Source organism: Falco punctatus (genome assembly GCF_963210335.1).
Source record: "Falco punctatus genome assembly, chromosome: 3".
NCBI classification, from domain to species: Eukaryota; Metazoa; Chordata; class Aves; order Falconiformes; family Falconidae; genus Falco; species Falco punctatus.
Window position 1 is genome coordinate 23,208,183 of NC_137582.1, and position 26,624 is coordinate 23,234,806.

Below are 26,624 nucleotides of genomic sequence, written 5' to 3' on the forward strand. Positions count from 1 at the left end.
TCAAAAGAGAGAGAAGGCATTTTAGCTAGGATAAAGAAGTTTGATCAGGAAAAAAAATGAAGTCTGGAAATCAGATTTTTGAGTGATCATCAAAGCTTTTCAACATCAGCATCAGGGACAAAATTACTGAGGATGAAAATGTTACTGACATAGGACCAGACTAAATATCCTGTAAATTATGTTACGTTTTTCTCTGCAGCAGTGGCAGGATGCAACTTATTATCCATAACATCTGATAATGGTAAGACAGAGAAACTTAGTCCAAGGATAATTCACTGAAAATGTGTGATAATGAAGCTTCCCTGCCCCCCCCCCAGTGAATTACTGATGATGATGATGATGATAATAATAATAATAATCTATAGGGTGTTTATGTAACTCTTTGTTTATTTTGATATGTTTTGTTTTTTTGTTTTTAATCTAGGTGTAACTGTTAATACTTACTCTTGCTTGGATCCTGGCATACCAGTGCATGGACGTCGTTATGGACATGACTTCTCTATAGGTTCCACTGTCTCATTTAGTTGTGATCCAGGTTATAGGTTGAGTCATGAGGAGCCTTTGCTGTGTGAAAAAAATCATTGGTGGAGTCACCCGCTCCCAACTTGTGATGGTAAGGATGAACGGATTAAATATAGTGTAACTTAAAATACATATATTTTGCCAAATTACTATTAGTCAAAATAAGTTAAATGTTGGAGTTTGTAAAATCTCTATTTTTAGGAAAAAAAGAATAGTTAGAGGAAATCAGTGTTATATATCTCTGTGTGACAAGGTATTTAGTAACAAAAGTAGATAATAATATATAAATCTTTAAATTAGTGGATTATTGAAGATATCTCTATCGAATATATGTTACTGTGAACTAAATGATTACCAATTAGCTCAAGGAATGTAAGGTTAATGTATATCTGCTTGTAAAACACTTACTACAAGCTACAAATATTTGTGTTTGCGTACCACCTATGGACACAGGTGTATTGACATACAAAACATCAGATGCAGTTTATTTATACCTGACTCAAAACCTACATTTTATCCCATTCCGTGTTGATCACTGTGTTCCTAGCTTGTTAACGGAACTTGACACTCTCCACACCCTCCACACCACAGTCACTGTAGGAATTGATTCGGGCCATATTATATATTATGATTAAGCGTATGAATGTTAAAACAGACAAAAATGGTATTGATTTACATGTCATATATTTTGTTATCTCCACAATATCATTTAAAGAAATCTGTCTGAAAAAATTATCTAATAGTTTCAGTTATCTCTTCTTATCTGAATTGTTCATTTTAATCCATTTTCCCACTTATGGTGATATAAATCATATGTAATATTAAGAAAGTAGATTGTAATGATTGTTAAGTTATATATTTGAGATAATTTCTGCTCAAAATATTTTATTTTTCTTTCAAGTATGGTACAAAAATATGTAGTGAACTCTTATGAGCTACATAGTGCACACAATTGTATATTTTTCTAAAAAGTCCTTAGTGTCTTGGGACACTCAGAAAGGAAAAAACTGAATTTGAATGAAGGCTAATGAGAAAGCTCACTGAATCGTGTGTGATTTGCCATATTGGAAGTATGTTTGGTTTCACTGTCTCTTTCTTTAAAAAATGGTAGGGGTTTTCTTAGTCTTCAGCTTATTTATTTAGCAAATGCTTTGATTTTTATATTTCAATATGTTGAACTTGTCAGTGCATAATGATAGCCAAAATTAGTTGTGGTAGAAAGGGGACCAAATAATCACTTCCCTGAAAATGGCATGCTGTAGTTCAGCAAGCCTGTTTCCTAAAGGATTCTGCTTCTCATCCAGGTTCTAGGAACGAAGAATTGCATGGTTCCCACAGCTCACAGTCAAGGGGACTATGTTTTGCTGAGTGGTGATAGGCACTACATGGTAACCATCTAAAGCAAACAGTATTAACATATTCCCTATGAATACTGTGCTATGCTGTGAAATAAACATATTGTGATAAATTTCATCCTCAAGATGATGAACTAGCATGCAATTAATTAAGTAAATTAGATTTTTTTTTCTCCAGAGCACATTGCTAAATGGCAATTGTCCATTGAATAAATATGCTCTAAAGGTAGGATTGAGTACAGTTATTCTAGTAAATTTAATCAATTCATGGTTGAACTCATTTTAATTTCACTGCTGAATGTCTTCTCTGGTGGAATGTTTTTAAATCAAATCCAGAGTCTTTGCACCCCTAGGGAAAAGAGGGCATTTGCTAAATGGGCTGTTCTTTGCATAAACTGCAAGTATGGGTTTGTATTAATTGTGCCACTAATTAACACATTGGTCACTGTTCCTGCTTATTCAATACATTACTCTTGACAGTTTCTGAAGAGCAGAGTTCTTTCTTGGTTGCGCTTATTGATAACTGCATCTTTTTTTGATAATTGCATCATGTAGTGATATGCAGACCATAATAATTGTGCAAGCAGATCATGACAACTCATGAGTGTGTTTTGAAGAAGGGTGTAGAAAAGGAAGAAATTTAGACTTCTTAAAACTAGTTCTTTCTCAAAGTAGAAGATCATGTTGTCTGCAATTCTGTTCTTTGAAGGAGTGTAAACTAATTTTTTTCATGAGGTGTTTGGATATTACATAGATAAGCATCACAAAAAGCTTATAGTAGTCACACTTCATTTATCTACAGGAACAATTAGACAATACTGAGAATGATGGTTTTAAAATTAATGAGCAAACTGTTTCCTTCCCTAAAGACTGGCTTGAGGCGGTGATTATGACAGGATATATAATTCATTCATATTTGAATAATTGATACCCATGAATAATTTCATAGGTAATTTCCTTAGTTTTGATTTTAATTTGTATCTATATACATAAGGCATGCATATTATTCATCCATACACATATGTATTCTGTGTGTGTATATATATACATACATATGCAAACACAGTTTTATATGTACAGAAGTATAACAAAGCATTTCTGAAAAAAAAAAAAATAAAATTAGAGCCCTCTGATGTTTGAGGATAGTAGAAACTATTTCTGATCTTTAAAGAGAAATAGTTAAGGAAATTATTTTCAGAACCGTAGAACAGTTACAGCTGTAAGGAATCATAGAATGTAATCTAGTCCAATCCTGTATCCCAAAAAGTGGTCCAGTCTGGATGTTAGGCCAGGTTGCTGAGGATCCTACACAACTGAATTTTATCTATAAAGAGGGAGATTCCATTTCTCTGAGAAAAATGTGTCACTGTTTGGCCGCATAATATTCTTAATATCTCCTGAGAACTTCACATCATCCAGTTACATCCATTACCTTTCATCCTTTCACTGTTGTGAAAACTACTTGAATTTATAGAGTACTTGAATTACTTTACAGTTTTCAAGACAGCAGTTCCACTAATAAATAGAATTTATACAACCATAAAATTGAGTCTTCTTCAAAGAATTAAAAATAAAACCTATGACCTTTGTCAAACCATCAGTCTCTTTGCAAGAAATGAATCAGCGTAGGCTGTTAGGAAAATACTGTTAAAAATACTTTAGCATTGTTCATTATGACCAATTTCTGGATAGCTGTCTTGGCAAAATACTTGTGTATTTCTTTTGAAAAGAGGTGGCATTGATCAAGGTCTAGACTTTTACCATTACCAAAGGAAAATTATTGGTATTACTGTGTGCATTTATTTATTTTGAAATAATTCATCTGAAGACATGGTTTGATCTATATACAATAAACATGGGACACATTACCTTGGAAAACAAACATACAAATAAAAAACAACCATTATTTTCAAATCATGATATTTACAGGCCTTCAGAAAATAGTCATACTTAAGAGTGAGAAAATAGAAGAGTTTGAGCTTTGCTTAGAAAATATTACTTGTGTTACATTTATACCATTCCTATCTAACATCTACATGTGATTCATTGTGTACTTATCTGGACAGCCCTGAATATTTTTACTGTATTCTCCTCCCAGTGCTTAACAAATAAGAAAACATATTGTCCTATCATGTCCTTTCTGTATGAGTATTATAATAGAACTTAGCTTTAAAGCTTTGAATATATGTGAGGAAACCTATTCTATCCAATATATGAAGTATTGTATTAATCCCATTAAAAATGTCAGGGAAAATAATATAAAAGTTAGATATCTATGTAAGTCCTTTTATTCCCTTCATCATAACACGAATTTGAATGCTAATCATAATCATTCTTATTTACCATTTGAATTAAAAGTAAACAGTAACATTCCACTTTATCTTCATTTACTTAAGAAAATTAATAAATAGGAAGAGAAATATTCAAGCAAGATGGAAAGCTTTTAATGTTTATATCGAAAACACCTAGATGTCCAAATGACTTACCAAATATGACTTGTGCAGTACCAGGAGGAATATATCCAGGAAATATGACAGATGCTTTAAGTCATTTCTGTTAAGACATCGCTAAGATAAAACCAATGCTTTTATTAAAATATAACTGTTAAAAAATCTGCTGCAAATATTCAGTGTGGTAGATGCCAGAATTGGAAATAGATATTATGTTTTGGTCCATTTTAAATTTAAATAAGAAGGGAAAAATACAAGTTTATGTTGTGAGTAAGGTAGGCTACACTAGTTTCTCTTGTTAGTCTCTTGTGTAATGTAACTCAAGTCCAAGTTTTCTGTACATCAGCTGATCGTAATAATTTGATGTCCATGTTGTTATTTACTTGTCACTACTTGACTGTATCCCATTTTAAGACACATTACATCTTGTGTAATTAGGGAAGACAGATGATGGTGGTTTTTGGTCTATGAAGCACAGCACACAAGTTTCAAATTTTAATTCCCTGTTTCAATAATTTTTATCTATATTTACATTTCCCTTTTATTATCAAATTACACAGTAAATGAAAATCGCCTTAGAATGAGATTTTTATTTGGAAGTTAATTAAGCAAAATAATATAATGGAGCTTCTGTGTGTTTGTGCACGTATGTACTTGTATTTAGATTTATATATACACAAACATATCTGTATAAATCGGATTATCTTCTTTTCACTCTGTGATTTCTTCTGAACTGGCTTTCTCAATGGTGGTTGAAACCATTTGTAAAGTTGTCACTATTGCTAATCAGTTATAAATGTGTGTTTTCTCTTTCCATCACCTTTGAAAACAAATAGTTTTCAATTATTTGTACTTGAAGCAAGCTAATCTTACTGAAAAGTTACAATTTTTTTTTTTCAGGTTTCTGTTCTTCTTATGGGTATTTTCTCTTTTTTGAGAAAATTGTGATGCCTCATTTTATGTTAGTTTCTAAGCTGTGGTTGGTAACCTATGGCTAGTCTCTTGAAAAGTCTTATATATATAAAAATGGTAGGTGATATAATTTGAAAACATGCAAAATGTTAATTTCCCAGATATCACCATCTTCAGTCAGTCTAAAATGGGACAATATTGTGTCTTTTTTTTTTAACTGCATTGCTAGTGAACACTGTATGTAGAAATACATGGATACATGTATTTATGTATATCTATATTATTTTCCCTTGCTTTACTAAAATAAGAAATAAATTCTCTTGACAGTTTTCTGTCCTTGGATATGGTGACACCCTTCTTCTCACATCCAGTTTAAATGATAAATTTATATTACTGCTATACTGTTCATAACTCTGAGACTGACTTGTTTTACATCAAAATAAATTAGTTTTAAATAGGTAGTAAACCTTATTAAAAGACCTTGGATGACAGAGAATGTAATTAGCGCTTGCTGAGTTTTATTTCATGGTATAAAAAGCAAAATTTAAGAAGTAAGAGGCTTTTCACTGAATGAGTGTTAAGCTAGCTATACAGGCTGATCTCTTCAGGAAGATAATATACAGCTTGACTTCTGTAGTTAAATATAAATATGTTCTAAATAGAACAGAGGCCATGTGAAAAATATGGAAAAAAAAATATGAAAAAAATGTCACAATCTAATGTGAAGTGTCCTAGCAATGTTTGTGTAGCACAGCTGCTGTGACAAGAAACACAGGTAAGTACTTGCAGATGTTAATGCAGTGGTCATAGATATGGAAAATGTAAGTTACAGAAGTACGTTATGAAAACCTGTATCATTTAACTGATCTGAAGTCAGAGATACCAATGTACTTTGCCAGCCTCCCAAAGTTAGTACCCAAGAGGGAAAAAGAATATAATGACAGTTTAACAGAAGAACAAATGGGTAAAAATGGACCATGAATAAATTTAGGCTAGAAATTATGAGACTGTTTCTAGTATTGGAAGATTGATTTTCTGTAACAGTTTCATAGTAGCATGAAATATGGCCTGAAATGGAACTTGTATGAATGACAAGTGCTTTCATTACAACTATTCATGTATTTCAGGGATGAAGCATAGCTTGCATGTCTCCCACTGAGACACTTATGAGCAGCCTGAATAAAGGTTCTAAAATTGTTTGGGCCAAAAATTATTTTCAAACTACGTAGGGCCATTTTCTAAGCTAGGCTTGGTTGCTGTCAGTCTTTCTTAAGACTGATAATGTTCTGAGCAAAATGAATGCAGTTATCATCATTTACAACAAAAGAAAGTGTAAGTAATCAGCCCAACATTGTAAAAATTTATTTCCCCTAAACAACTGGCTTAGCCGCTGAGCACTATTAAATTTTAATCTTCATTCACAGTTATCCATACCTTGCTTCTTAAATTTTCACATCATGCCTGATTACCACAGTGCTATAGAAGTACTTTATTCTATACATCCAGGTACCTATCCATATTTCATAAAATCAGTTCTGTATTTTGTTCTCTATTTTTTGTGCTATTTTATTTCTCACTATTCTGAAAAAATAGTAATGGAGGGGAAAATATTAGACATGTCTTGATTCAGCTTCTCTGCTTGCATAACAAATTATTAATTAGAGTTTTAGCAATACAATATTCTGTTTTCCAATTTAGAACACCAAGATAGTGCTTCAGTTATTTGCTTATGTATTCATTCTACTTTGTGTCTCCTAGCCTCTATCTCTCTATAATCACATAAAGTGAAAGAAAGGTTCCTTGTAGAATGTGGAAAAATGTATGAAGTTTATCTTTTGCTGTTTTTATTTTAATGTGTTTCTGTTTTCCTTTGCACCCTGAAAAAGTCAGATACTAGTAGTGATATTACATGCTTGGGCTGTTTGCCATCTTATCAGGGCCAGTACACATTTTATATTTCAGATATGTCAACTTGGCTTTGTTTTGTATAATGCTGGTCTCTTGGTGCCTTTTTTTGCCATCTGCTAGCCTTCATAGAGTTACACTCAGTGCCTGATGGCATGCTGTAGATGTTTTGTCACCATTTCCATTCCTGAAAGGTTTTCAAAATACACACTGTAAATTACATTATTTGTTTAGGCCATTTCCCATTATTATAAAAACTGATTGCATTTTCTTTGTTAATACCTAAGATATGGACAAAGTAGGTAGTTAACTATCAGAAGCCCTAATAATGTGCTATCATAGCCCTGATTCTGTTTTACTAATGTCTAAATATAATATCAGGTGATAAGTGGATAGTATGGTTATTTTCATTGTCTCTTCAGAGAAGTGAGGAGGAAAATTAGTATGCTGGGAGGTTATTCCCCTGTGGCACAATTAGGAGACTGGGCAGTTGTGGTCCTAGAATGTCCTGTTTCGGCCTATGGTACTGGATCTGCAAATTTCCATCCTACAACTAGGCCAAAAAAAGTCTAGCAAGTTGGCAGGAGAAACAGCACACATAAAGAAATCATAAGGCTACCCAGACAAATATACATGTTTAAAATGAAAATGTGGTTAGTTAGAACAATCAAACATATTTAGCTAGGCAAAATAAGGTGATCTTCATCCTAGGATATAGGATGAAGTTCCATTTCTGCTTTGTAAGAAAACAGTAATTAAATGTATACTCCTTTTTAATCAGTGACCTAAAGATAGTGCTGGTGTGCAATGCATTGACCTCATTATGAAAAGTTATTTACCTTCATGAAAACACTCACAGTGCTACTGAAATGTCTGAAAAATGTGTGTATTTCCTTGAGACAAATGTCTGCTTAAGTGTCTACCTTTTAGGTAGAGAGCAATAAGGTTGCCCTGAGTCTCTTCCGGACTAAACAACCCCAGGTCCTTCAGCAGTTCCTTCTGACTTGTTCTCTAGACCCTTCACTGGCTTTGTTGCCCTTCTCTGGACATGCCCCAACACCTCAACGTTCCTCCTCAAGTGAGGGGCTCAAAACTGAACATGGTATTGAAGGTACGGCCTCATCAGTACCGAGTACAGGGACACAATCACTTCCCTAGTCCTGCTGGCCACATTGTTTCCTGTACAAGCCAGGATGCTGTTGGCCTTCTTGGCCCACCTGGGCACACTGCTGGCTCATATTCAGTCCGCCAGGACCCCCAGATCCTTTCCTGCCAGGCAACTTTCCATTCCCTCTTCCCCACGCCTGTGGTGCTGCATGGAGTTGTTCTGACCCAAGTGATGGACCCAGCACTTCTCCTTGTAGAACCTCATACCATTGGCCTTGGCCCACTGGTCCAGCCCATCAGTTCCCTCTGCAGAGCCTTCCTGCCCTCCAGCAGACCAACACCCTCCCCCAGCTTGGTGTCATCTGTAAACTTACTGAGGGTGCACTCAAATCTCCTTGTCCAGATCGTTGACAAAGATATGAAACAGGCCTGGCCCCAGTACTGAGCTCTGGGGAACACTACTTGTGACTGGCCGCCAGCTGGATTGAACTCCATTTATTACCACATTAGGTTAAGTTGCAGGCTCAGAGAAACTACTGTTGATGCCAATAAAGGTTCTGAAAAGACAATGGTTGAGAACTTTGACTAGTTAAGGCTGAAAAGGGAGAGTTTGAGTTAATTACTTTGGAAGATCTGCTTATATGAAGAATTGTAATCAACTTTTCTAAAACAGTCTATATTATTTGACTTAAATCTGTTGGCAGTAACATAGTTAATTTTTTTTTTTTTTTTGGTATCCTGGAACATTTCTACAAAATAAATGAAGTAATACATATAATTAGGTTAATTAAAATAAAAGGAATTTTAATCTTGAAGGGAAAAAAAAAAAACCCACCTAATTTATTTCATTAGTATGCCCTTTGAGATAATCTATATTCAGAAAACTATGAGTTAATAAGTTTACTTGGTACTGAGTTTTAACCACTGTTACTGAGAAAAGATAATTCTGATGTATAAAAGACTCTTTGTTACTAAAAAATTAATTTAGTATTTCAAGAGTCTGTGGATTGGAAAATTCACCATTAAAATGTAAACGTTGAATTGTTAAGATATTTATGCCAATGTTGTAATAACTTAATTTTTGTATTTGTTATTAATTCAAGATGTAATTTAATTTTTATATTGTTCAGTTACTGATTAATTTCATAAAGTGACTATTGACACTATAGAATAACTTATATTGCCAATTATCATTATCACTTGCATTATAGATATAGATGCATATCCAATAATTAGATACAAGAAAGCATGTAATATTTCCCTGTAATAATATATTCACTCAGTAATTCTTCAATAGTGAAATCCACTGTACACAATTTTAAGCCTCCCACCTTATCTTCTGGCTAAATTTATATTGTTTGTCTCTGTGTTCTGCCTTAATCTTCCTGAATGAATGACTTTCATAGTCTCAAGAAAATGTGAAAAAACAGCTAAGGAAACACACTTTTCATTTTCTTAGTACCTATTAAAACACATGTTAAGTATTCATTAATTATATTTCTTTTCATATTCTGTAAAAATAGGCTGGAGTTATATGTAGAGTTGTTAAATCATTTGATCAACTATTTTTATGGTTGTTTAAATCCAGAAGTCGTTCTTTTTTAAATGTTTTCTTACATTTTCTCTCATATGTAAGTTTTATATTAGTTATTTATTATTATTTTCTTTGTTATTTCTAGCTTTATGTGGTGGAGATGTTAGAGGACCTAGTGGAACAATTTTGTCCCCTGGTTATCCGGATCTGTATCCAAATTCACTGAATTGTACATGGACTGTGGATGTTACCCATGGAAAAGGTAAATAAATCCTTTTACCTTTTTCCACTTTTTTTTTTTTTTTTTTAATTAGGAAGTCCAGTGTTCTGTGCTACACATGTAGATCTAGCTTAGCAGCAATGAAGTAAGATTTGTGTTGCTGATTTTTGGTTTTGTTTATTCTTATTGTAGTCCTTCCTAGAATTTCAGAAGTGGACTAGGCCCTAATACTTTCCACAGAACAGAAAGTCAGAAACAGTTTACGCTACAAGTAACAGATAGTTTGTTGTGTGCACATTAATTCATACAGGTGAAAGAGGGTGAATGCTTTTTCTGTGTTGATGAGAAAATGCTTTATCTTAGAAAAAGATTAGCTGGGAGTAGTCATTGATATTTGGATTTGGTATCAACAGAAGAATCTGAAGTGAAAAATGAAGTTGTTATTCATATTATGACATAAAAAGGAATAAATTTAATGGAGGGAGTTGTTTAAAAGAGTTCTTATTATGCTAAATTTTACATTATGACTAGCTGTGGACTATGTCAGAAATGTCAGGAAGAAAATCACAGAATCATAGAATCATTTAGGTTGGAAAAGACCTTTGAGATCAAGTCCAACCATTAACCCAGGACTGCCAAGTCTGTCACTAAACCATGTTGCTAAGCACTGCAAATAGGTGTTTTTTAAATACCTCCAAATATGGTGATCCCACCACCTCGCTGGGCAGCCTGTTCCAATGCTTGACCACCCTTTCATTGAAGAAATTTTTCCCAATATCTAATTCCCAATGTCAGGCAATAACATCCCCCCTGAGTCTCCTCCAGACTAAACAACCCCAGATCCCTCAGCTCTTTCTTTTAAGACTTGTTCTCTAGACCCTTCACCAGCTTTGTTGTCCTTCTCTGGACATGCTCCAGCACCTCAATGTCTTTCTTGAAGTGAAAGGCCCCAAATTGAACACAGTATTCAAGGTGCATAAAGTCCTATTATTTTGGAGAAAATAAACTGTTTCAGCTTACCAAGACACATTTTCAGGGTGGCAGCTTATAAATGACCGTTTAATATGCAGTTATGGATTGAATAAATAATATAGCTTAGAAATAAATGTAGAGGGGGAAAAATAATGAAACTCAGTAAGAGAACATTTAGAGAGGTAAGAAAGAATTATATCATGACTGATCGCAGAAACTGAGGGACAGGAGACTTTCAACAAAAGGGTGGTTAAAGGCAGGTTTTAGAATAAACATGTAATACTGGTTTTAACTTTTCTCAGAAAAAGGATCTTAGTAAGAGTTATTTCAAAGAAATAGAAGACATGCAGGAGGGGTTAAAAAATGCTTAGGACACAAATGGAAGTCGGAATTTCCAGGTAGCAAAATTTCCTTGAAAAAGTGCATCCTAGTTGCTTTTAGGCGAAAGCTTGGGGAACTAGATAAGAAGAAATGGGTCAAACTTTTATATTCGTGTTGATATTTTATTTTAAGTACAGGAGTGACTAAGTAGTATTCTTGTACCATGAGTGGAAACAGCTAGAGAAGCATAAGAATTTAATTTTAAGGGAAGGACAGAAATTAGGATAGGTGTCACAAGAGAAACAATATATATATAGGTTAGGCTGATAAGAACTTAAGAAGGAGAACTGCATCTGTAACACTGGAAAGAATATAGAAGGAGGACTGAAAGATAGAAGAAGGAAGGCAAGTTCAATTCTGGATTTCATCAGTTTTCTCTGTGAGGGCATGAAAACTGTAACAAAATATACTGCTGATGTAATCCTCTAAGAAAGAGTTATTGATAACATAAAAAGACTTCCCTTACAGAGAATTGTGCTGATCTGTGATCCCCTTGTTCTGTTTTGTTCAAATAGCATGATAATTCCTCATCTAGATGTTAAATCACTCTGACTGGATGTCCCATTTAAAACTCCTTAAAGTGTTAAAAGTGGCAAAGTGTATCTCTCAAAATTACTGCTCCAGCTATTCTGCAGTCTCTTTTTACTACTGAATGATGCCATTGTGTCAATATAATTTGCTTGTAAATATTCACAGTTGAAGAAGTACTCTGAAATTACTGAGCCTACATCAGATGCCACATTTGCCCTTGTTGCCTCTAGGTATAATACATGGCTTTTAGAGTTGCAGGAATATAAGGTACTATGGATCTTTTGCAATTGAGAAAGGATGTGGGAAGAATATAACTGTTCTTCTGAATAAGCAAGAAAGACTGATGAAAAGTGTAAGAAAATGGTTAGCCCTGTAGTCATTTAGTTTGCACCCTATCTGAAAAGCCATTGGATTACCAACACAAACTATAATCTGGGCAATGAAGAGAAAAAACAGAGGTGGATAAGAGTTTTGCTTCATGGAGTAATATGTGACTGAGAATTATGCAAATTCTACAGTAAACATGGGCCCAGATTAAGCCAAAATTTTCAGGATTCTTGAAAGACATTTTATTAACACTATTAATTTTTCTTAAATTACAAATGTGATTATGAAGGAAAGCACTTGGAAAAAATGATCTTTTTCTTATTATTAAATCTTTTTTTTTTACTGAAACCTCATCTAGAGAAATACTTAAAACTTGGGATAAGTAAAAGCTGAAAGTCTCAATATGGTTACATTTTATGTGAGGCTATTGAAAAAACACCATATATAATCAGACATCTGAGAAAACACATGCAGAAATACAATATACAGAGAGAGCAATAGTATAAACATACATATTCAGAAGCACATATACACTGATACTTACGTATACACACATATATTGATACAAATATTGTTTGTGTCAAGTTTTATATTATCATAAAAAATAAATATGAATGCTATGTTGTAATTTGACTTGGGCATTTTGATTCATGCTGCTCAAAGATCTGCTGGAAACAACTGAAGAGTGAGGATTTGCTGTGAGTAGGAAATAGGAAATATATGAACTTCTCATATTTTGTTCCTGTTTGCAAAAAGCTATTAATATTGTAAGTTCTTCCTGTAGTACTGCATGAGGCAGATAGCTCTCCTTTTATGACAGTAAGTCACAGGCTTACTTAATGTAACTTGAAACTTCTAAGGGTAAAGTTCTGTTGTCTGAGTAAACTAGTCCATTAGGCACTTCTGTATTTAATGGACAATTATATATGTCTTCAGTATATGAGTCATCTCACTCTGAAAAAGTATCTAAAGTAGATGGAATGAGCCATCTCCTGAAGGTGCCTGTTTATCATCTGATGTCCAGGGGTTTTATATAGTCCCCAGATGTATTGTCCATGGGGAAACTGAGTGACTAAGTCTTAGATAGTTACCACTTGGGAAAATTAATCCAACACACATGAATGGGTTATTTTAAAGTAAGGGAGAAAACCTTTGCTCTGAAAATCTCATTTTCTGCTTTATTTCATATCTAATTTAATTCCATCTTCAGAATCTCAAGGAGTATCTTCTATTGGACATCAACTAGTGATACGATTTTTAAAAAATAATTATTTTTCTCTAGCTTTTTTTTTTTTTTAATTTGTACTTTCATGTCAGATTGCCAAGAAAATGTATATAACTATTAGCTCCAGAATGCTGTGGGATACTTCTTTAAACACACATATTTATGTTACAACTTCATACTGCTGTTACATAGTAGCAAGCAATTAAATGCGTATGTTTAGTTAAGACTTGTATTTTACACTTGGATATGTTGTATTACTAAGAAAAACAATTTCTGTGTTTGTATATACTGCCTTTAATAACTTGCAATATTAATTTATATATTTTACTGTTCAAGTGTATCTAAACTTATAGAATTCTGGAATGTTTTTTCATTTGTGTTCATGTGGACCAGCATTATGATTCTTGAATGTTCATTAAAGCTTGGTATTATTTTATTTTATTTTTTTAAAAAATTGTTACCTAGGGAATGGAACATGCACTTTAAATATGGTTAATATGTCTAGCAATTTGTATTATTTATGAAGAGGAAAGGAAACATCTATCATGACAATAATTATTGTATTTTGTCTGTGGTTATTTGATGAAATGAAATTTGTGTAATATCAGTGGTGTATTTTAAATCATTTACTAATAGAACAGTTAATTTACTCATCCCCTGACAGTCTGGATGGCAATATTGAGAAATGACTGTACAGTGTTATGTCTTCCTATCTTCATTTCAGATTTTAAATATTCCCTTTATAAAGAAAGGGGCATGTGAGGCAGAATGAGAAGGAATCTACCTGAACATATCTTTTAAAATTCTTCTCTGGAGAAGATACAATCTGTCACACAGCATATATTAATGTGATTAGAATATTTTTTAAAGAAAACTAAATTGTACAGCTACCGCTGGGTTATACCTTGGGGTTTTGCTTAGAAATGTCATGGCAATCTGGAAAACTGATTGAAACATTCCCTTGAGTTAAACCTCGAATTTGGTGTTTGAACAATGCTCAGTGAAACTCAGCTGTGATTTACAGGAACTCCATTATTTTGGGTTACTACCATAAAATATTCCTTTGCATATCTGACTTTGTTCTTGCAGTATACATGCATGCATAGAAAGGGCCAAAATTAATTTGGAGTGCAGTAAATGCAACAAATATGACCTGAATTTCAGCCCTGTTATATATATATATATAAATAAATAAATAAATAAATATATCTCATGGTTTTAGCTCAAAATGTTGGTAACCTAACTTTGAGTCTGAAAAGCAGTGTGTGATTTTTGCCATTTTATTGCCATCTGGGATGCTCAAAGCAGATGAATGGCTTTGCTCTTGTAATCATCAAATTAAGAGTTTTTAAAATCCAGAATAGATTTCTTGGATTATCTAGTTTTATCCTATGCATAAAACACAATACTATCCTGTAATGTTTATATCAGTGCTACTAAGTAAGGATATGTTTATCTGGATCTGCAAGCTACGGCAAATGGGAGGTGGGCAGGAGGTGGAGCTATAAGAAGAGAAAGAGATACCAACTTGAAAAAGCTGGTAGTTTTCTAGTTTCTTTAAAGAGAAACACAATCTAGAGGTCTTTAAGATCTAAGGAATTTCTCTTGTTGCTCTCAAGCTGACAGCAAGACTAAGCATGTATTTCAAAGGTGCTAATATGTGCACCACACATATACAGCTGGTCGCACAAACACTGACAGAGACAAATGTCTTCATTGGCATGCACAGAAACACCAAGACCACTGAAACAGCCATGGACATTGCAGGCAGACAAATCCTCTTTTACCAGCTGGGCTGAAAGGAACAGAAGTTTGCTAAGAGTGACACAGATTCACACATGCTAATCCATGTGCTCCCACAACCTTCCAGGTTCATGGCTTAGGACTCAGCCCCCAGATCCTAGTCCGTCCAGGTACTGGTCCCCTGTGACCAATGGCCCTTTTTCCAGTTGGCCCTGACTTCACCCTGCTCACCAGGCAGCCCATGCTGATGTTCGCTGGTGGTCACACATGTTCTCACACTTGGGACAGAAGACACACTTGCACAATAAACAAGTCAGGAACAGTGTTTAAAAAGAGCAGAGGACAGGCTGTGGTGGTTAGGTGCAGGGCTTAGTAAAAGAGGCTCAACTCTCTATTTTCCCACTTTTTTCTCCCCTATCTACCATGATCCCTCCCCTCACCTGCTTTTGGCCCAAAATGTCCCACAAAAAGTTTTGCAGCCTACAAATGCCATTTTAAAATCTCATATTAAGTTTTACATAACTTCACAAATTCCCTCAAATAGTCCACAGTAAATTTCTACTTTCCATGAGACCCAAGAAAATCTTCTTTTCCCCATTCTAACCAGTCACTAAGTTCTGGTTGAACTGCTACAAGATTTGGGTGGTACATTCAATGGCCCATCTATGAGAAACTTGAGTTGTCTTTGTTACTGTCTCCACTAAATCCTGATCATTAAAATGTGTGTGTGTGTGTATAATTTATCACTTCTCTCATTTCTTGTGTTTTCTTTCGACATGAAAGGTCCTTGACTAGGTATCTTCATAAACCAAGTGTCCTTACATTCCAGATACCCTTACAATCTCTGTTTACTAGGTGTGATTGAGTTGCATTAACATAAATGTCTAATGCCATTCAGACAACCCCAGGGATCCAGTATTGTTAAGAAAACTACAAAAGAAATTTATCGAGAGCTTCTGAAGGTGCACATGAAGTCTGGAAAAGATAATGTCCAACACCTAAAGGGGCACGAAGGTCCTGTGTGTAGAAAACTGAGTCAAGCACAGTATATCTAGCTTCAAACCTGAATCATTGGTTTATAATGTATATGATAATACTGAAAAAAATATTGTATTAGAGGTCTCCACAATCACTTAAGGTAATGAATGTCTTAGCCTGTTTCTTTTTCTTGATTTTCCTGTGCATTCTGCCTGAAGATCATGGTCAAACTCTTAGTTACAGAAATGCAGAAAAAGTAACTTAATTCTGTGTCTTGACCTTTAAGTCTTTTTATTTGTATTGTGTTCCAGTATATATCTTCCTTTCTAGATGTGTGATTTATATCTGATGGTTTGCAAAAAAACCCAACCATACTGTTGACATATATCACATCTTATTAGGAGACCTCCCTTTTTTGGGGGAGGAAATGCTGCTGTACTGTATGTGCTATTAGAATACATCATCTATTTTATAACTTTTACTGCTGCTATACAAGGATACTGGTTACTGCAAGAAATAAGGTTTATCTTTCCCATTCTCCCATAAACAGTTTGCAATTTTGAACATACATGGTGCGTCATTGGATTTTACATAAAAAATGAAAGTGTATGTCTCTGAATTCTATAAATCAAGCATCCATATTTTGCAGCTAAAGGCAAAATGAAAGGTGTGTCAAAACAAAAAGTCCTGCTGCCAAGATAATTCAATACTAAAGTCAGGAAATTTTTACTAGTTTTTAGAAAAATTCTAGTATCTTAATTTTCTGAACCGTGATTCATAATGAAATGCATGAATTTAATCCTTAGCTTAATTACATTGATGTTAACCATGTGATAAGTAAATCTAATTCTACATTTTCTAATAGGTGTGCAGTTCACCTTCTACACGTTTCATTTGGAAGATCATCATGACTACTTACTAATAACAGAGAATGGCAGTTTCACACAGCCATTAGCACGTCTGACTGGCTCAGAGCTTCCTTCACCTATCAATGCTGGTCTCTATGGAAATTTCAGAGCTCAGCTGCGCTTTATTTCAGATTTCTCAATATCATATGAAGGATTTAATATTTCTTTCTCTGGTAAGGAAATACCTGTCATACCGGGCTTCTGAAAAATATTTTTTTCAGTATTTTATATTAAGGAGGTGAGAAGTTTAAAATTGAAGTGATTTTGATGAATAAATGTACTGTATTGTAAAATTGTACAAGTTGTTTCCTAAGTGCAGCAATTCCAAAGCAAGGAAATCTCTGTGCCTCTGTATAGACATTTCTGCTACATGATAAATATCATGGCAGTAAACTCTTAAGACACATTATCAAGCGAGGGAAGGAAACAGAACTAGTCTAATTTCAGTTAGTGAAATGCCAGATAAGCACAAGTGTCAATTATTTAGGCATTTATACTGGTCATTGTTGTCATTTGTTTTATGTACCTGGGACATTTATGGCTCTTACAAGAGTGATAAAGCATGTTGTGTTATGCATCTTAAAAACATTGTGAATGTATTCATTAGTCTTACTTTTAATGTAGTATAATTGCCAATTTACCATTTACACATTCATTTTGGTTTTAAATCTGAAATCTGGATTGACAGTCAGATGGAAATACACAGAAATTACTAGACTGCAAGATGACAAATATGACTGGTAGAAAACATGCTGTTCTCACTCATACAAGCTGAGTTGCTCTCTTGTTTTCAGAGTATAATCTTGAACCTTGTGAAGATCCTGGGATCCCACAATTTGGTAACAGGATAGGATTTAATTTTGGAGTGGGAGATATTCTGACATTCTCCTGTTCATCTGGATATCGTTTAGAAGGAGCTTCTGAGATTATTTGTCTTGGTGGTGGCCGACGAGTATGGAGTGCACCTCTGCCAAGGTGTGTGGGTACGTGGTCAGCTGCTTTCATTTGCTTGTATGTGTAGTCATTGTCCATGGATCTGCAGATTTACAGCATGGAAAAGCATGGTAATACACCTCTTACTTTTAAATGTACTGTCACATTCTCCATATCTCCTTAGTCAAATTTATTTAATATTTACTTAATGTATTTAGTATTACAACTATCAGTGCACTTCATAGTCTGTACTTGAAAGAATTTTAAAATGAAGGCACAATGCTTACTCTTATTTTGATTAGTACGTTAGGAAAACTAGTTATAAATTTATACCAGCATTTACCAATTCAGATGCCTAATAATTGACCTTTTTTTTGTAATTGCAAGCTTCCAAGTGATAACTGTATTACAAAATCATTTAAGTGTAGTTGTAGCATATAGACCAGAGTTACTTCATAAAATCAGGTCCATGTATAGGAGTGCAGTCAACCTGGGCTTTGTAAGTTTGAGAACTGTATCCTCAGAACAGTTATTCTGGTTTTAATATGGTAACTAAGATAACTGAGAGGAAACACTTTCTGGTGGTTCCTAACACTCTACTCACTGTAGAGGTAGCCTACATACATAGCTTTGACTGGAAACTTAACTTTTAATGGCTGATGTTTTCTGAGCTGAATTCTTCCTAAATGCCTTGATTTTAAATTCTGTTGAAAACTGTTAAAAACCCACAATCTATAAAGAGTAGGATAGTTACTTAATTGTCTTATTTATGAGTATATATGCTATTTTGAAAGGTTTATATATGAAAATATCTGTATCGATGTGCATTTAAGTATTTAATTTTTTCATACTGAATTGTACAGTAAAATATAAGTTTCAGATCTTGATTGTATAATAACTATTGATTGATTATGTGCTTGCTTTTATCCAGTGTTAGTCACTGTATCAAAATTTTAATATCCAAACTATTCCTGTGCTCACTTTGGTATAACAAAAGTTCTGAATTTGGTATATACATTTATGTATGTATGTAAGAGATGATTTAGAAGCTGAGTCAGTGTAATGCATGAATAAAAGTTATTTTTGTGTTGGGGTTGATGAATTTTTAACCATACTAATAATGAATGCATGCACAGTTGTGAAGATGGGTTAAATTTTAGTAATAAATTTCTGGAAGTGTTAGTATACTGGAAATGAATTGGTAAATTATCTGCAAAGAAGAGCTTGTGCAGAAGCATAAATGAAAAACATTGTTATTTAGTTTTCATGACGTAGAAAATAATGTTTATGTTTGTGTTGGGGGGTGGTGGGAATTAAGAGAAAAGCTGGAACACAAGGAGTAAATTCTTTTCCAGTCAATGTATTTTCTCCTTATCTTCAAAACTGAAAGATGATTTCCAGTAGAATGACTTAATCAGCCATTCCCCCCCCCCCCCCGCCCCGTAAATATGGTGCTTTTGTCAATAATATAAATATACCGCCTTTGTCAATATGGTGCTTAATTTATATAACATAACAATGAAATTCAAACAACTGGAGAGTAGAAATTCATGTTGACCACTTCTATTAGATTCAGAAAAACACACATTGTTACTGTTGCTTGTCTTTGGCATTTCCTGCCAAAGTGATTCATGAGCTTTAATACTTCTGATTTTATATACACTTTCACATACACACAACCTCAATGGGAACCAACCACTATTCATAGTATTTGTGTTCAGCTTGTCACTGCAAGAATATGATATAAGACAGACATAGATAAACTGGAATAAGTTTGGTGGTGGGCCACAAAGATGGTTGGAAGCTGGAGTACTGATCCAGTGGTGAAGGCTGAGAGAAACTTGTCTTTTCAGCCTCAAGAAAAGAAAGCCTTGCGATAACCCAATAGCAGTTCTCAGTAGCTGTGAGATCATTAAGAGGATAGAGCGAGATTCTTCATGGTAGATTATGACAGAAAAATGAAAGGAAAAGGCATAAACTGAAGAAAGAGTTTCAGACTGAAAATAAATGAAACCTTTTCACAAAGAAAATCTTGAACAGTGGAACATATTGCCTAAAGAGTCTATGCAGTTCCCATCCTTGGAGGTTTTCAAGATCCAACTGGTTGAATCCCTGAACACCTGCTGTGACATTTGGCTTGAGCCTGCTTTGACCAGGAGGCCAGACTAAAGACGTCCTAAGGTCCCTCCCAACTTGAATTTCCCTATGTTCTTGATCCTATTTGCTCTTGATAAGTATAGTTGAGTCCTGTGGGTCATGATATTTTGTCTGTTTTCTTAGTAAATGTTTATAACTAATACCTGTGCACTTTTGTTACATATCTTAGGTTTCTACTTTCAGCTATGTCTTAGTCCTTTGATAGTACAAGTTTCATAATTTTTAACTCATTTTGTGGTCTTTTCACATGTCAACCGTTTTGTTTTCTTTAAAACAAAACTTTGTGGATAAGGCAGTTCACTACAGAATACCCTTCCAATAGGTGATGGTGGGTAAGACTGCAGTAGTCTTGGTCTCCTTTGCCAGTGGCGACCTCCTAACAGTGTTTTTGCTGACATGCACAATCAAAGCCTGTTTTGTATCCTCAATCACTGTCAGACCATCATGCCAATCTTCATGTCATATTGCACATTTGTTTAACTTCATGCAACAAAACCCCACTAGTATTCTGGATGTAGTACTGTTCTTAAATATTTTTGGATGTTCTGAACACACGAAAAAAATATAGTCACACTTTTGGACCGCAGCGTCACCACACAGAACCTAGAGGACACTCACTAACATGTAGTATTTGTTATAGACATGCTCAGGCTTCTCTAGATAGACTTAGCTCTGAGCAATGTAGACGGACGCCATATTTCACCACTTAGCCTGCAATCCAGGGGTCCCTCCCAGGGGTGGATGCATTTAGCAGTGTAGACACAAATAATGTGTAAATGTGCTTCATTAGCATATGATAAAAGTGCTCCAATTCACATGATAGTCACAGTTCTAGTCATGTGATGTCAGATAGTGTTTGCAGCCTTCAGAAAGAATAAAGGAAAAATTAGGGTGTCAGAACAATCGGTGTTATCTATGACTGATTCCTGGTTCCTAGTTGACATGGTCCTGATTTTTTTCCGATTTTAAGACTCTTAAAAAGCACAGAAGTTATGACCAATAAGAATCAATTTTTCTGGTGGTGTTCATATGTCATTCATGGGCTATAAGTGGACTTTGCAGTATATTGGACTACTGGTAATACTGAACTTGACTGAATGCAAAATTTGAAAAATCAATGGAATCATAAATATCTTTTGAAAATTATTTAAACAGGAAGAGGCTGAATTTAATGGATTAACAGTATTTTACTGGTCAATGTTTACTATATTTTTGTTTCCAATCCTTAAAATACACTGTGATTTGGCTTATCAGATCCATTAGATTGCTTGAAATTTGCCATGCAGTTAAATAAAATAATCCTCATTCTTATAACTCATTTTGGTAGTACATATTTATAGGTTCATGTATTCAGTGTCTCTTCTTGTTATACCTATCTCTTCTACCATTTTTTACCTGGCCAAAACTCGGTAAATTATCACTCTTCTCATCTCCCTCTTCCACCTCGGGCAGACATAGCAAAAGGCTAGCCCATCAGTTAAAACAGTCTTCTTCATGAGTCAGAGTTTCATATCAGCATTCATCCAGTGCTCTATGTGCTGTAAAGAAACATAGTAATTTAGTTTTTTCATTACAATTACAGACAATTAACATATAAAGAACTTGCCAACTTTTTTTCAATAAAACTGAAAATATTTTCAAGTGAGATCCTATTAATTAATGAGTTTTAAAAAGTCTGTAAGAAGAAAAAGTGAAGACTATGCATGCTAAAAATTGATCATATAATTAAATTAATGTTTCAAATTTTGTATTAGTTCTATCCTGCTTTAATATGTTAATTAATGATCTGGAAGTGAACTCAATGATAGCATTTGATTTGAATAGCTACAACCAGAAGAAAATGTTGAAGAATCTGAGAAACATTATAAGCTAGATGAATGAACAGATAAACCGTATAATAAAATAAATGTAAGGTTGATAGATGCCATGAATGGGAAAGAAGAAAAAACTCATTGCAGTTGTACTTCTCAGGAATTCTAAATGAATGGCTTTACTTAGGAAATTGACCTAAAAACACTGAAAACACAATAAAAATGATATGGCTATTTGTATAGAAGACTGGGGACAGAGACTGCTTGCAGTAATTAATAGTTTCACCTGAAATATTTCCAAATCTATTGCCATAAAAATACTCTAGAGTTTGTAGGAGTTCAGAGGAGGGTTAGGAACAAAGATAATGAGATTGTACACATTTTAATATTAAAAGAGAGATGATGAAAGTGTCTTTCTATAATAAATGGCAAAAGTAAACTAGATGAAGAGATTCAGTTCTCTTTTCCATTAGTGCAAGAAAAAGGACCATTTAGCAGAAAATAATACTTTAAAAAAGTAAACCTATTAGTAATAAATAATTTTCCTGTGAAGATTAGTTAAATTGTGGAAATAGTTCTGGTTAGTGATATAAAGAAACTAAAAAAGCAATTGTAGATATAGGTGGATAACATTATTTGGAATTCTTGCCAGAATATTTATCAAGCAAAGGCGGCCAATGTGCTGAGTCCTGAAGCAAAGTAGCTAGTCGTGAGTGCTAAACCAAATAATTTGCCATTGAATCAGAAGCCATCTTCCTCTTCTTGCTCAGAAGTTGGATATAAATTATATATTTTAATTAATATAATTATTTTTCAATTTATGAAGATACTATTTTTTCAACACTGAATTTGAGATTATGATTTAAACCCCAAAATTTTTAGATTTAATAAATATAAAAGTAGTGTTCAAATAACAAACAAGTATTTGTTACTGAATTTGTAAAGATGAACTACTGAAATGATGATATCTGAATTTCATAGGACTGATACGCTGCTGGAATAATTTTTATAGCAAGCCTTTTCTACAATTACAGAAATATTTTCAGCATTTTTATTTAGCTGGTTCTGTTAAATGACTAATAGCTCTAAAGTTGAGTAACTGTTACAGTATTAATACTACTATTTGTAATCCTGATGAACATTGTAATTACAAATGACCACATTCACTAGTTATGTGATTAGTAGAGGTTCACAAAATACATGTGTCTTGTTTATATAGCTGTACAGCGTTCCTGATATCCTAAAGTTACCTTTATAGTAAATGTACGTATTCTCAATATAGTTAAGTCCACTATATGATTGAGCTCATCTGGGGGGAGGTGTCTGTAGTCACTTGTGAATTGTATCACTTGTGTTTCCAGTATATGCCTTGTAGTTTTAGTTAACTAACAAAAATGTTAACATACTGCATTTTTTTTATTTTTAATTTGTTTCGCTTTTGTTGGCTGGTGTTTTAGTATCTAAATGAATGTTCCTTTTCAATACATCTAGAGATGTGTGAAGAATAATATTGTGTGAAGAAAAAATCATAGCAATAATTGAGAAATTGATCATTTCGTGATTCAATTCTGAAATCTCTTATATTTATTTAAATATACTCTCTCATGATTAGCAAGCAGTATGTTGTGGTTTAACCCCAGCTGGCAACTAAATACCGGGCAGCTTCTGGCTCACTCACCCCTCCCCAGTGGGAAGAGGAGAATTGGAAAAAGGTCGGGGAGGGGGTTGTGTTGGGTGAGGATTTTGTTGGTGGTGGTATTGTTGGGGTTTTTTTGTGTTGTTGTTGTTTTTTTTTTTTTTTCAAAAAAAAAAAAGAGACCTTACAACTTTCAAGCAGAAGAGACACAGGCAGTACTCACATTTTTATATCTTAATGTCATGTTATTGTAATGAAGCCAGCCATACTGGTGAGCTATTCAAAGTTTTTGATCTACTGTTAGCATCTTTCTGTGCAGTTGATTAATAGTCATAAAACATTTTTGTTGTTGTAGTTTTGTTTTGTTTTCCTTATTCAGGCAAATTCCTCAATTTTTCAAAAACATTCAGAAATGCACATGATAGAAGACAAGAAAGAAAGGAAAAATAGTAGCAGGAAATAGATGACGAAAGAAAGGAAAAGTAGTAGCAGGAAATTTTGCACTAGACTACTTTTTTGAGACTGGTTTAGGGTTGGATATTTCTAATAGTTTGAATAGTCTACAAAATGACTATGAAATAGTCTGAATGTCATAAGATCTTAATCTGTGTGAATGGGTTGACCCCAGCTGACTGATGAATACTCAATCCAGATGCTTGCTCACTTCATTGAGCAGGATGAGGGAGAAAATAGGAAGGTCAAAAGCAAGGGGGGGGCGGAGTGGGGAAGGGCAACCCCAAAACCATGAAGTTGTGGGTCAAAATAAAGATAGTTTCATTAGTAATGGGAAAAAAAGATAGAAGTGATGCAAAGGCAGTCACTCACCACCAGCAGACTGATGCCCAGTTGATCACCAAGCAATGAGTTCTTTGAAAATAACTCCTCCAATTTTATTGCTGAGCATGACACTCTATGGCATGAAATATCTCTATGGTCGATTCAGGTCAGCTGTCACAGCTGTGTACTCTCTTAGCCCCTTGCCTACTCACTGCAGGGGCAGCCTGAGAAACAGAGAGGGCTTTGATGTTGAGCAGGCACTGTTCAGCAGTAGTTAAAACATTTGTGTTATCAACATTCTTTTGGTCACAAATCTAAAACACATACTGTATGGGCTACTATGAATTAACACCATCCCAGCCAAACCCAGTACAATCTGTAAATAAATGGATGTATCTAATAACTAAAATAAATAAATAAATAAATAAAAAGTAAAAAGGTCAAAAACCTTTAAATTGCTTGCTTTGAACTCCAAAATGGACAGTGGATCTCTTTTTGGTTTTTTATTGAGTAACAGATTCTTTGAAAATATTTGAAGTATGAATAGTTGTTCACTTCTAGGTTTTTGTAGAAGCTTTGATTTCCTAGAAGGAAAACCTAAACTCTGGATTAAGTCCTAATTAATCAACACTTTCAACAACGTCTTAGGCGCATGTCTCGAGGTTGTGATACAATGTGCAGGTATCATCTTAAGTTTGTGAATTTGTGGTTCTGATGCTTTCTGAGTTAGATGTCTCTGCCTAGTGCTCTCTATCATTTTTACTGCCATAGTTAGCTTACAAGAAGCAATTTAATTTCTTTTAAATGTGTTACAGACAGTAACAAACAAGTGATTATTGTTGCTTTAAAGGGAAAATAATGAAATAGATAAAACTAAACATTTCTGATAATCAGTAATGGAGTGAAGATGATTACAGATCTGTAAGAATACTATTATCCTTTAGTTTTATGTTTTATTCAAATACTAACTATATGCAGTGTTCTTATTCAGCACACGCACTGCTTTCTTGGAATTACCTCTATTTCTAGTGAAATATAAGAAGTGGTCTCTTTTATGCCAGGGTTTCTCATGTCTTTTTTTCTCTTCCCTGATGTCTTCCATTTTCTTTTTTCTTTACTTTTTTCTTCCTCTCCTTATAAGGCTGTCCAATAGCCAGGTTCCATTACCTTTTATTATAACTGTCATGTCAGAGTTTCTAACCCGTAATTGTTTCTATGTCTATGTAAAGAAAATAATCTGATCTCTTCATAGCTTCCCAGTTGTGTAGGGCCTTTTTCTTTGGCTTTCTCAGGACCATACAATCTCTTTCCAGTCTCCTAACCCTTAACTGGAAGACACTGATTTTAAAATCTTCTTTTCTTGTGCATATAAGCTACTTGCATTTATGTTTCTCCTTATAACATCTTCTGTCCATTTATTTCAGTTAGTCATAAAGTCTCTGATGTTCTGGTTGTACAGAATTCCAAGGATAGTCCTTACAATTATGAGAAGCAGACAAGCACACACTAAAAATCTATAGACAAATCCATTCATTTATGTCATGTTCATTGCACACTTATCAGATAATATTGTGCATGGATCTTTGCTGGTAAAGTTTTTTGCTAGGTTGACAATTTTTTCCTGTTTACTGATGTAGCTTCTTTGCAAAGCTTGAATTAAGGTGCTTTTCAGGAAATATCTGGCGAGTGAAAAATATAAATATCTGAAAGGTTATATTGCATCAGAGAAAAAATAAATGCAGCAAACTGAAACACAATTATGGGACCAATGGAGTGAAGATTCTACCACAGATATGTCTGCAGTAATTTGCAAAGTTACTTAATTAGCAGGAGAGACATTAGCTACCCTCTGCATATCTTATCCCATATTGCCATTAGAGTCTTGCTGCAAAGCTTTATCCATTTCTGTGCAGACAAAAAAAATTGAGACAGGTTATTTTTAATAGTTTTGGGGTTTAGAAAGTGTTCTTTTGCTAGTTTTAACTAAGTTTTCTTTTAGTATGCCACCATGAAATTTCAGTTTAAGGCATGTAGTATTCACTTGTAAATTTCTTATTGATTCCTCTCAGAACAAAGTAATCCTTATCTTTCTTTTGTTTTTCAGAAGTAAATTTATTCATTCAAATATTTATCGTGTCATTCTGCATATTTTGTAGTTCTGTTATTTTCTTCAGGGATAAGATATCCTGACCAAAGCAAAATACAGCCAAAATACAGCTAACACCATCATAACGGCATTA

The 26,624-nt window shown here is 34.0% G+C and overlaps 1 protein-coding gene across 1 annotated transcript in view; it reads left to right on the forward strand.

Annotated features, from left to right (window-relative positions):
* CSMD3 (CUB and Sushi multiple domains 3) overlaps positions 1 to 26,624 on the forward strand; it is a 740,574-nt gene that overhangs the window by 437,285 nt on the left and 276,665 nt on the right. The window contains exons 18-21 of the mRNA XM_080381544.1: positions 425 to 613; positions 9,931 to 10,047; positions 17,028 to 17,243; positions 17,865 to 18,053. Coding sequence (XP_080237670.1) covers positions 425 to 613; positions 9,931 to 10,047; positions 17,028 to 17,243; positions 17,865 to 18,053 — 711 coding nt within the window. The remainder of the gene's footprint in view (positions 1 to 424; positions 614 to 9,930; positions 10,048 to 17,027; positions 17,244 to 17,864; positions 18,054 to 26,624) is intronic.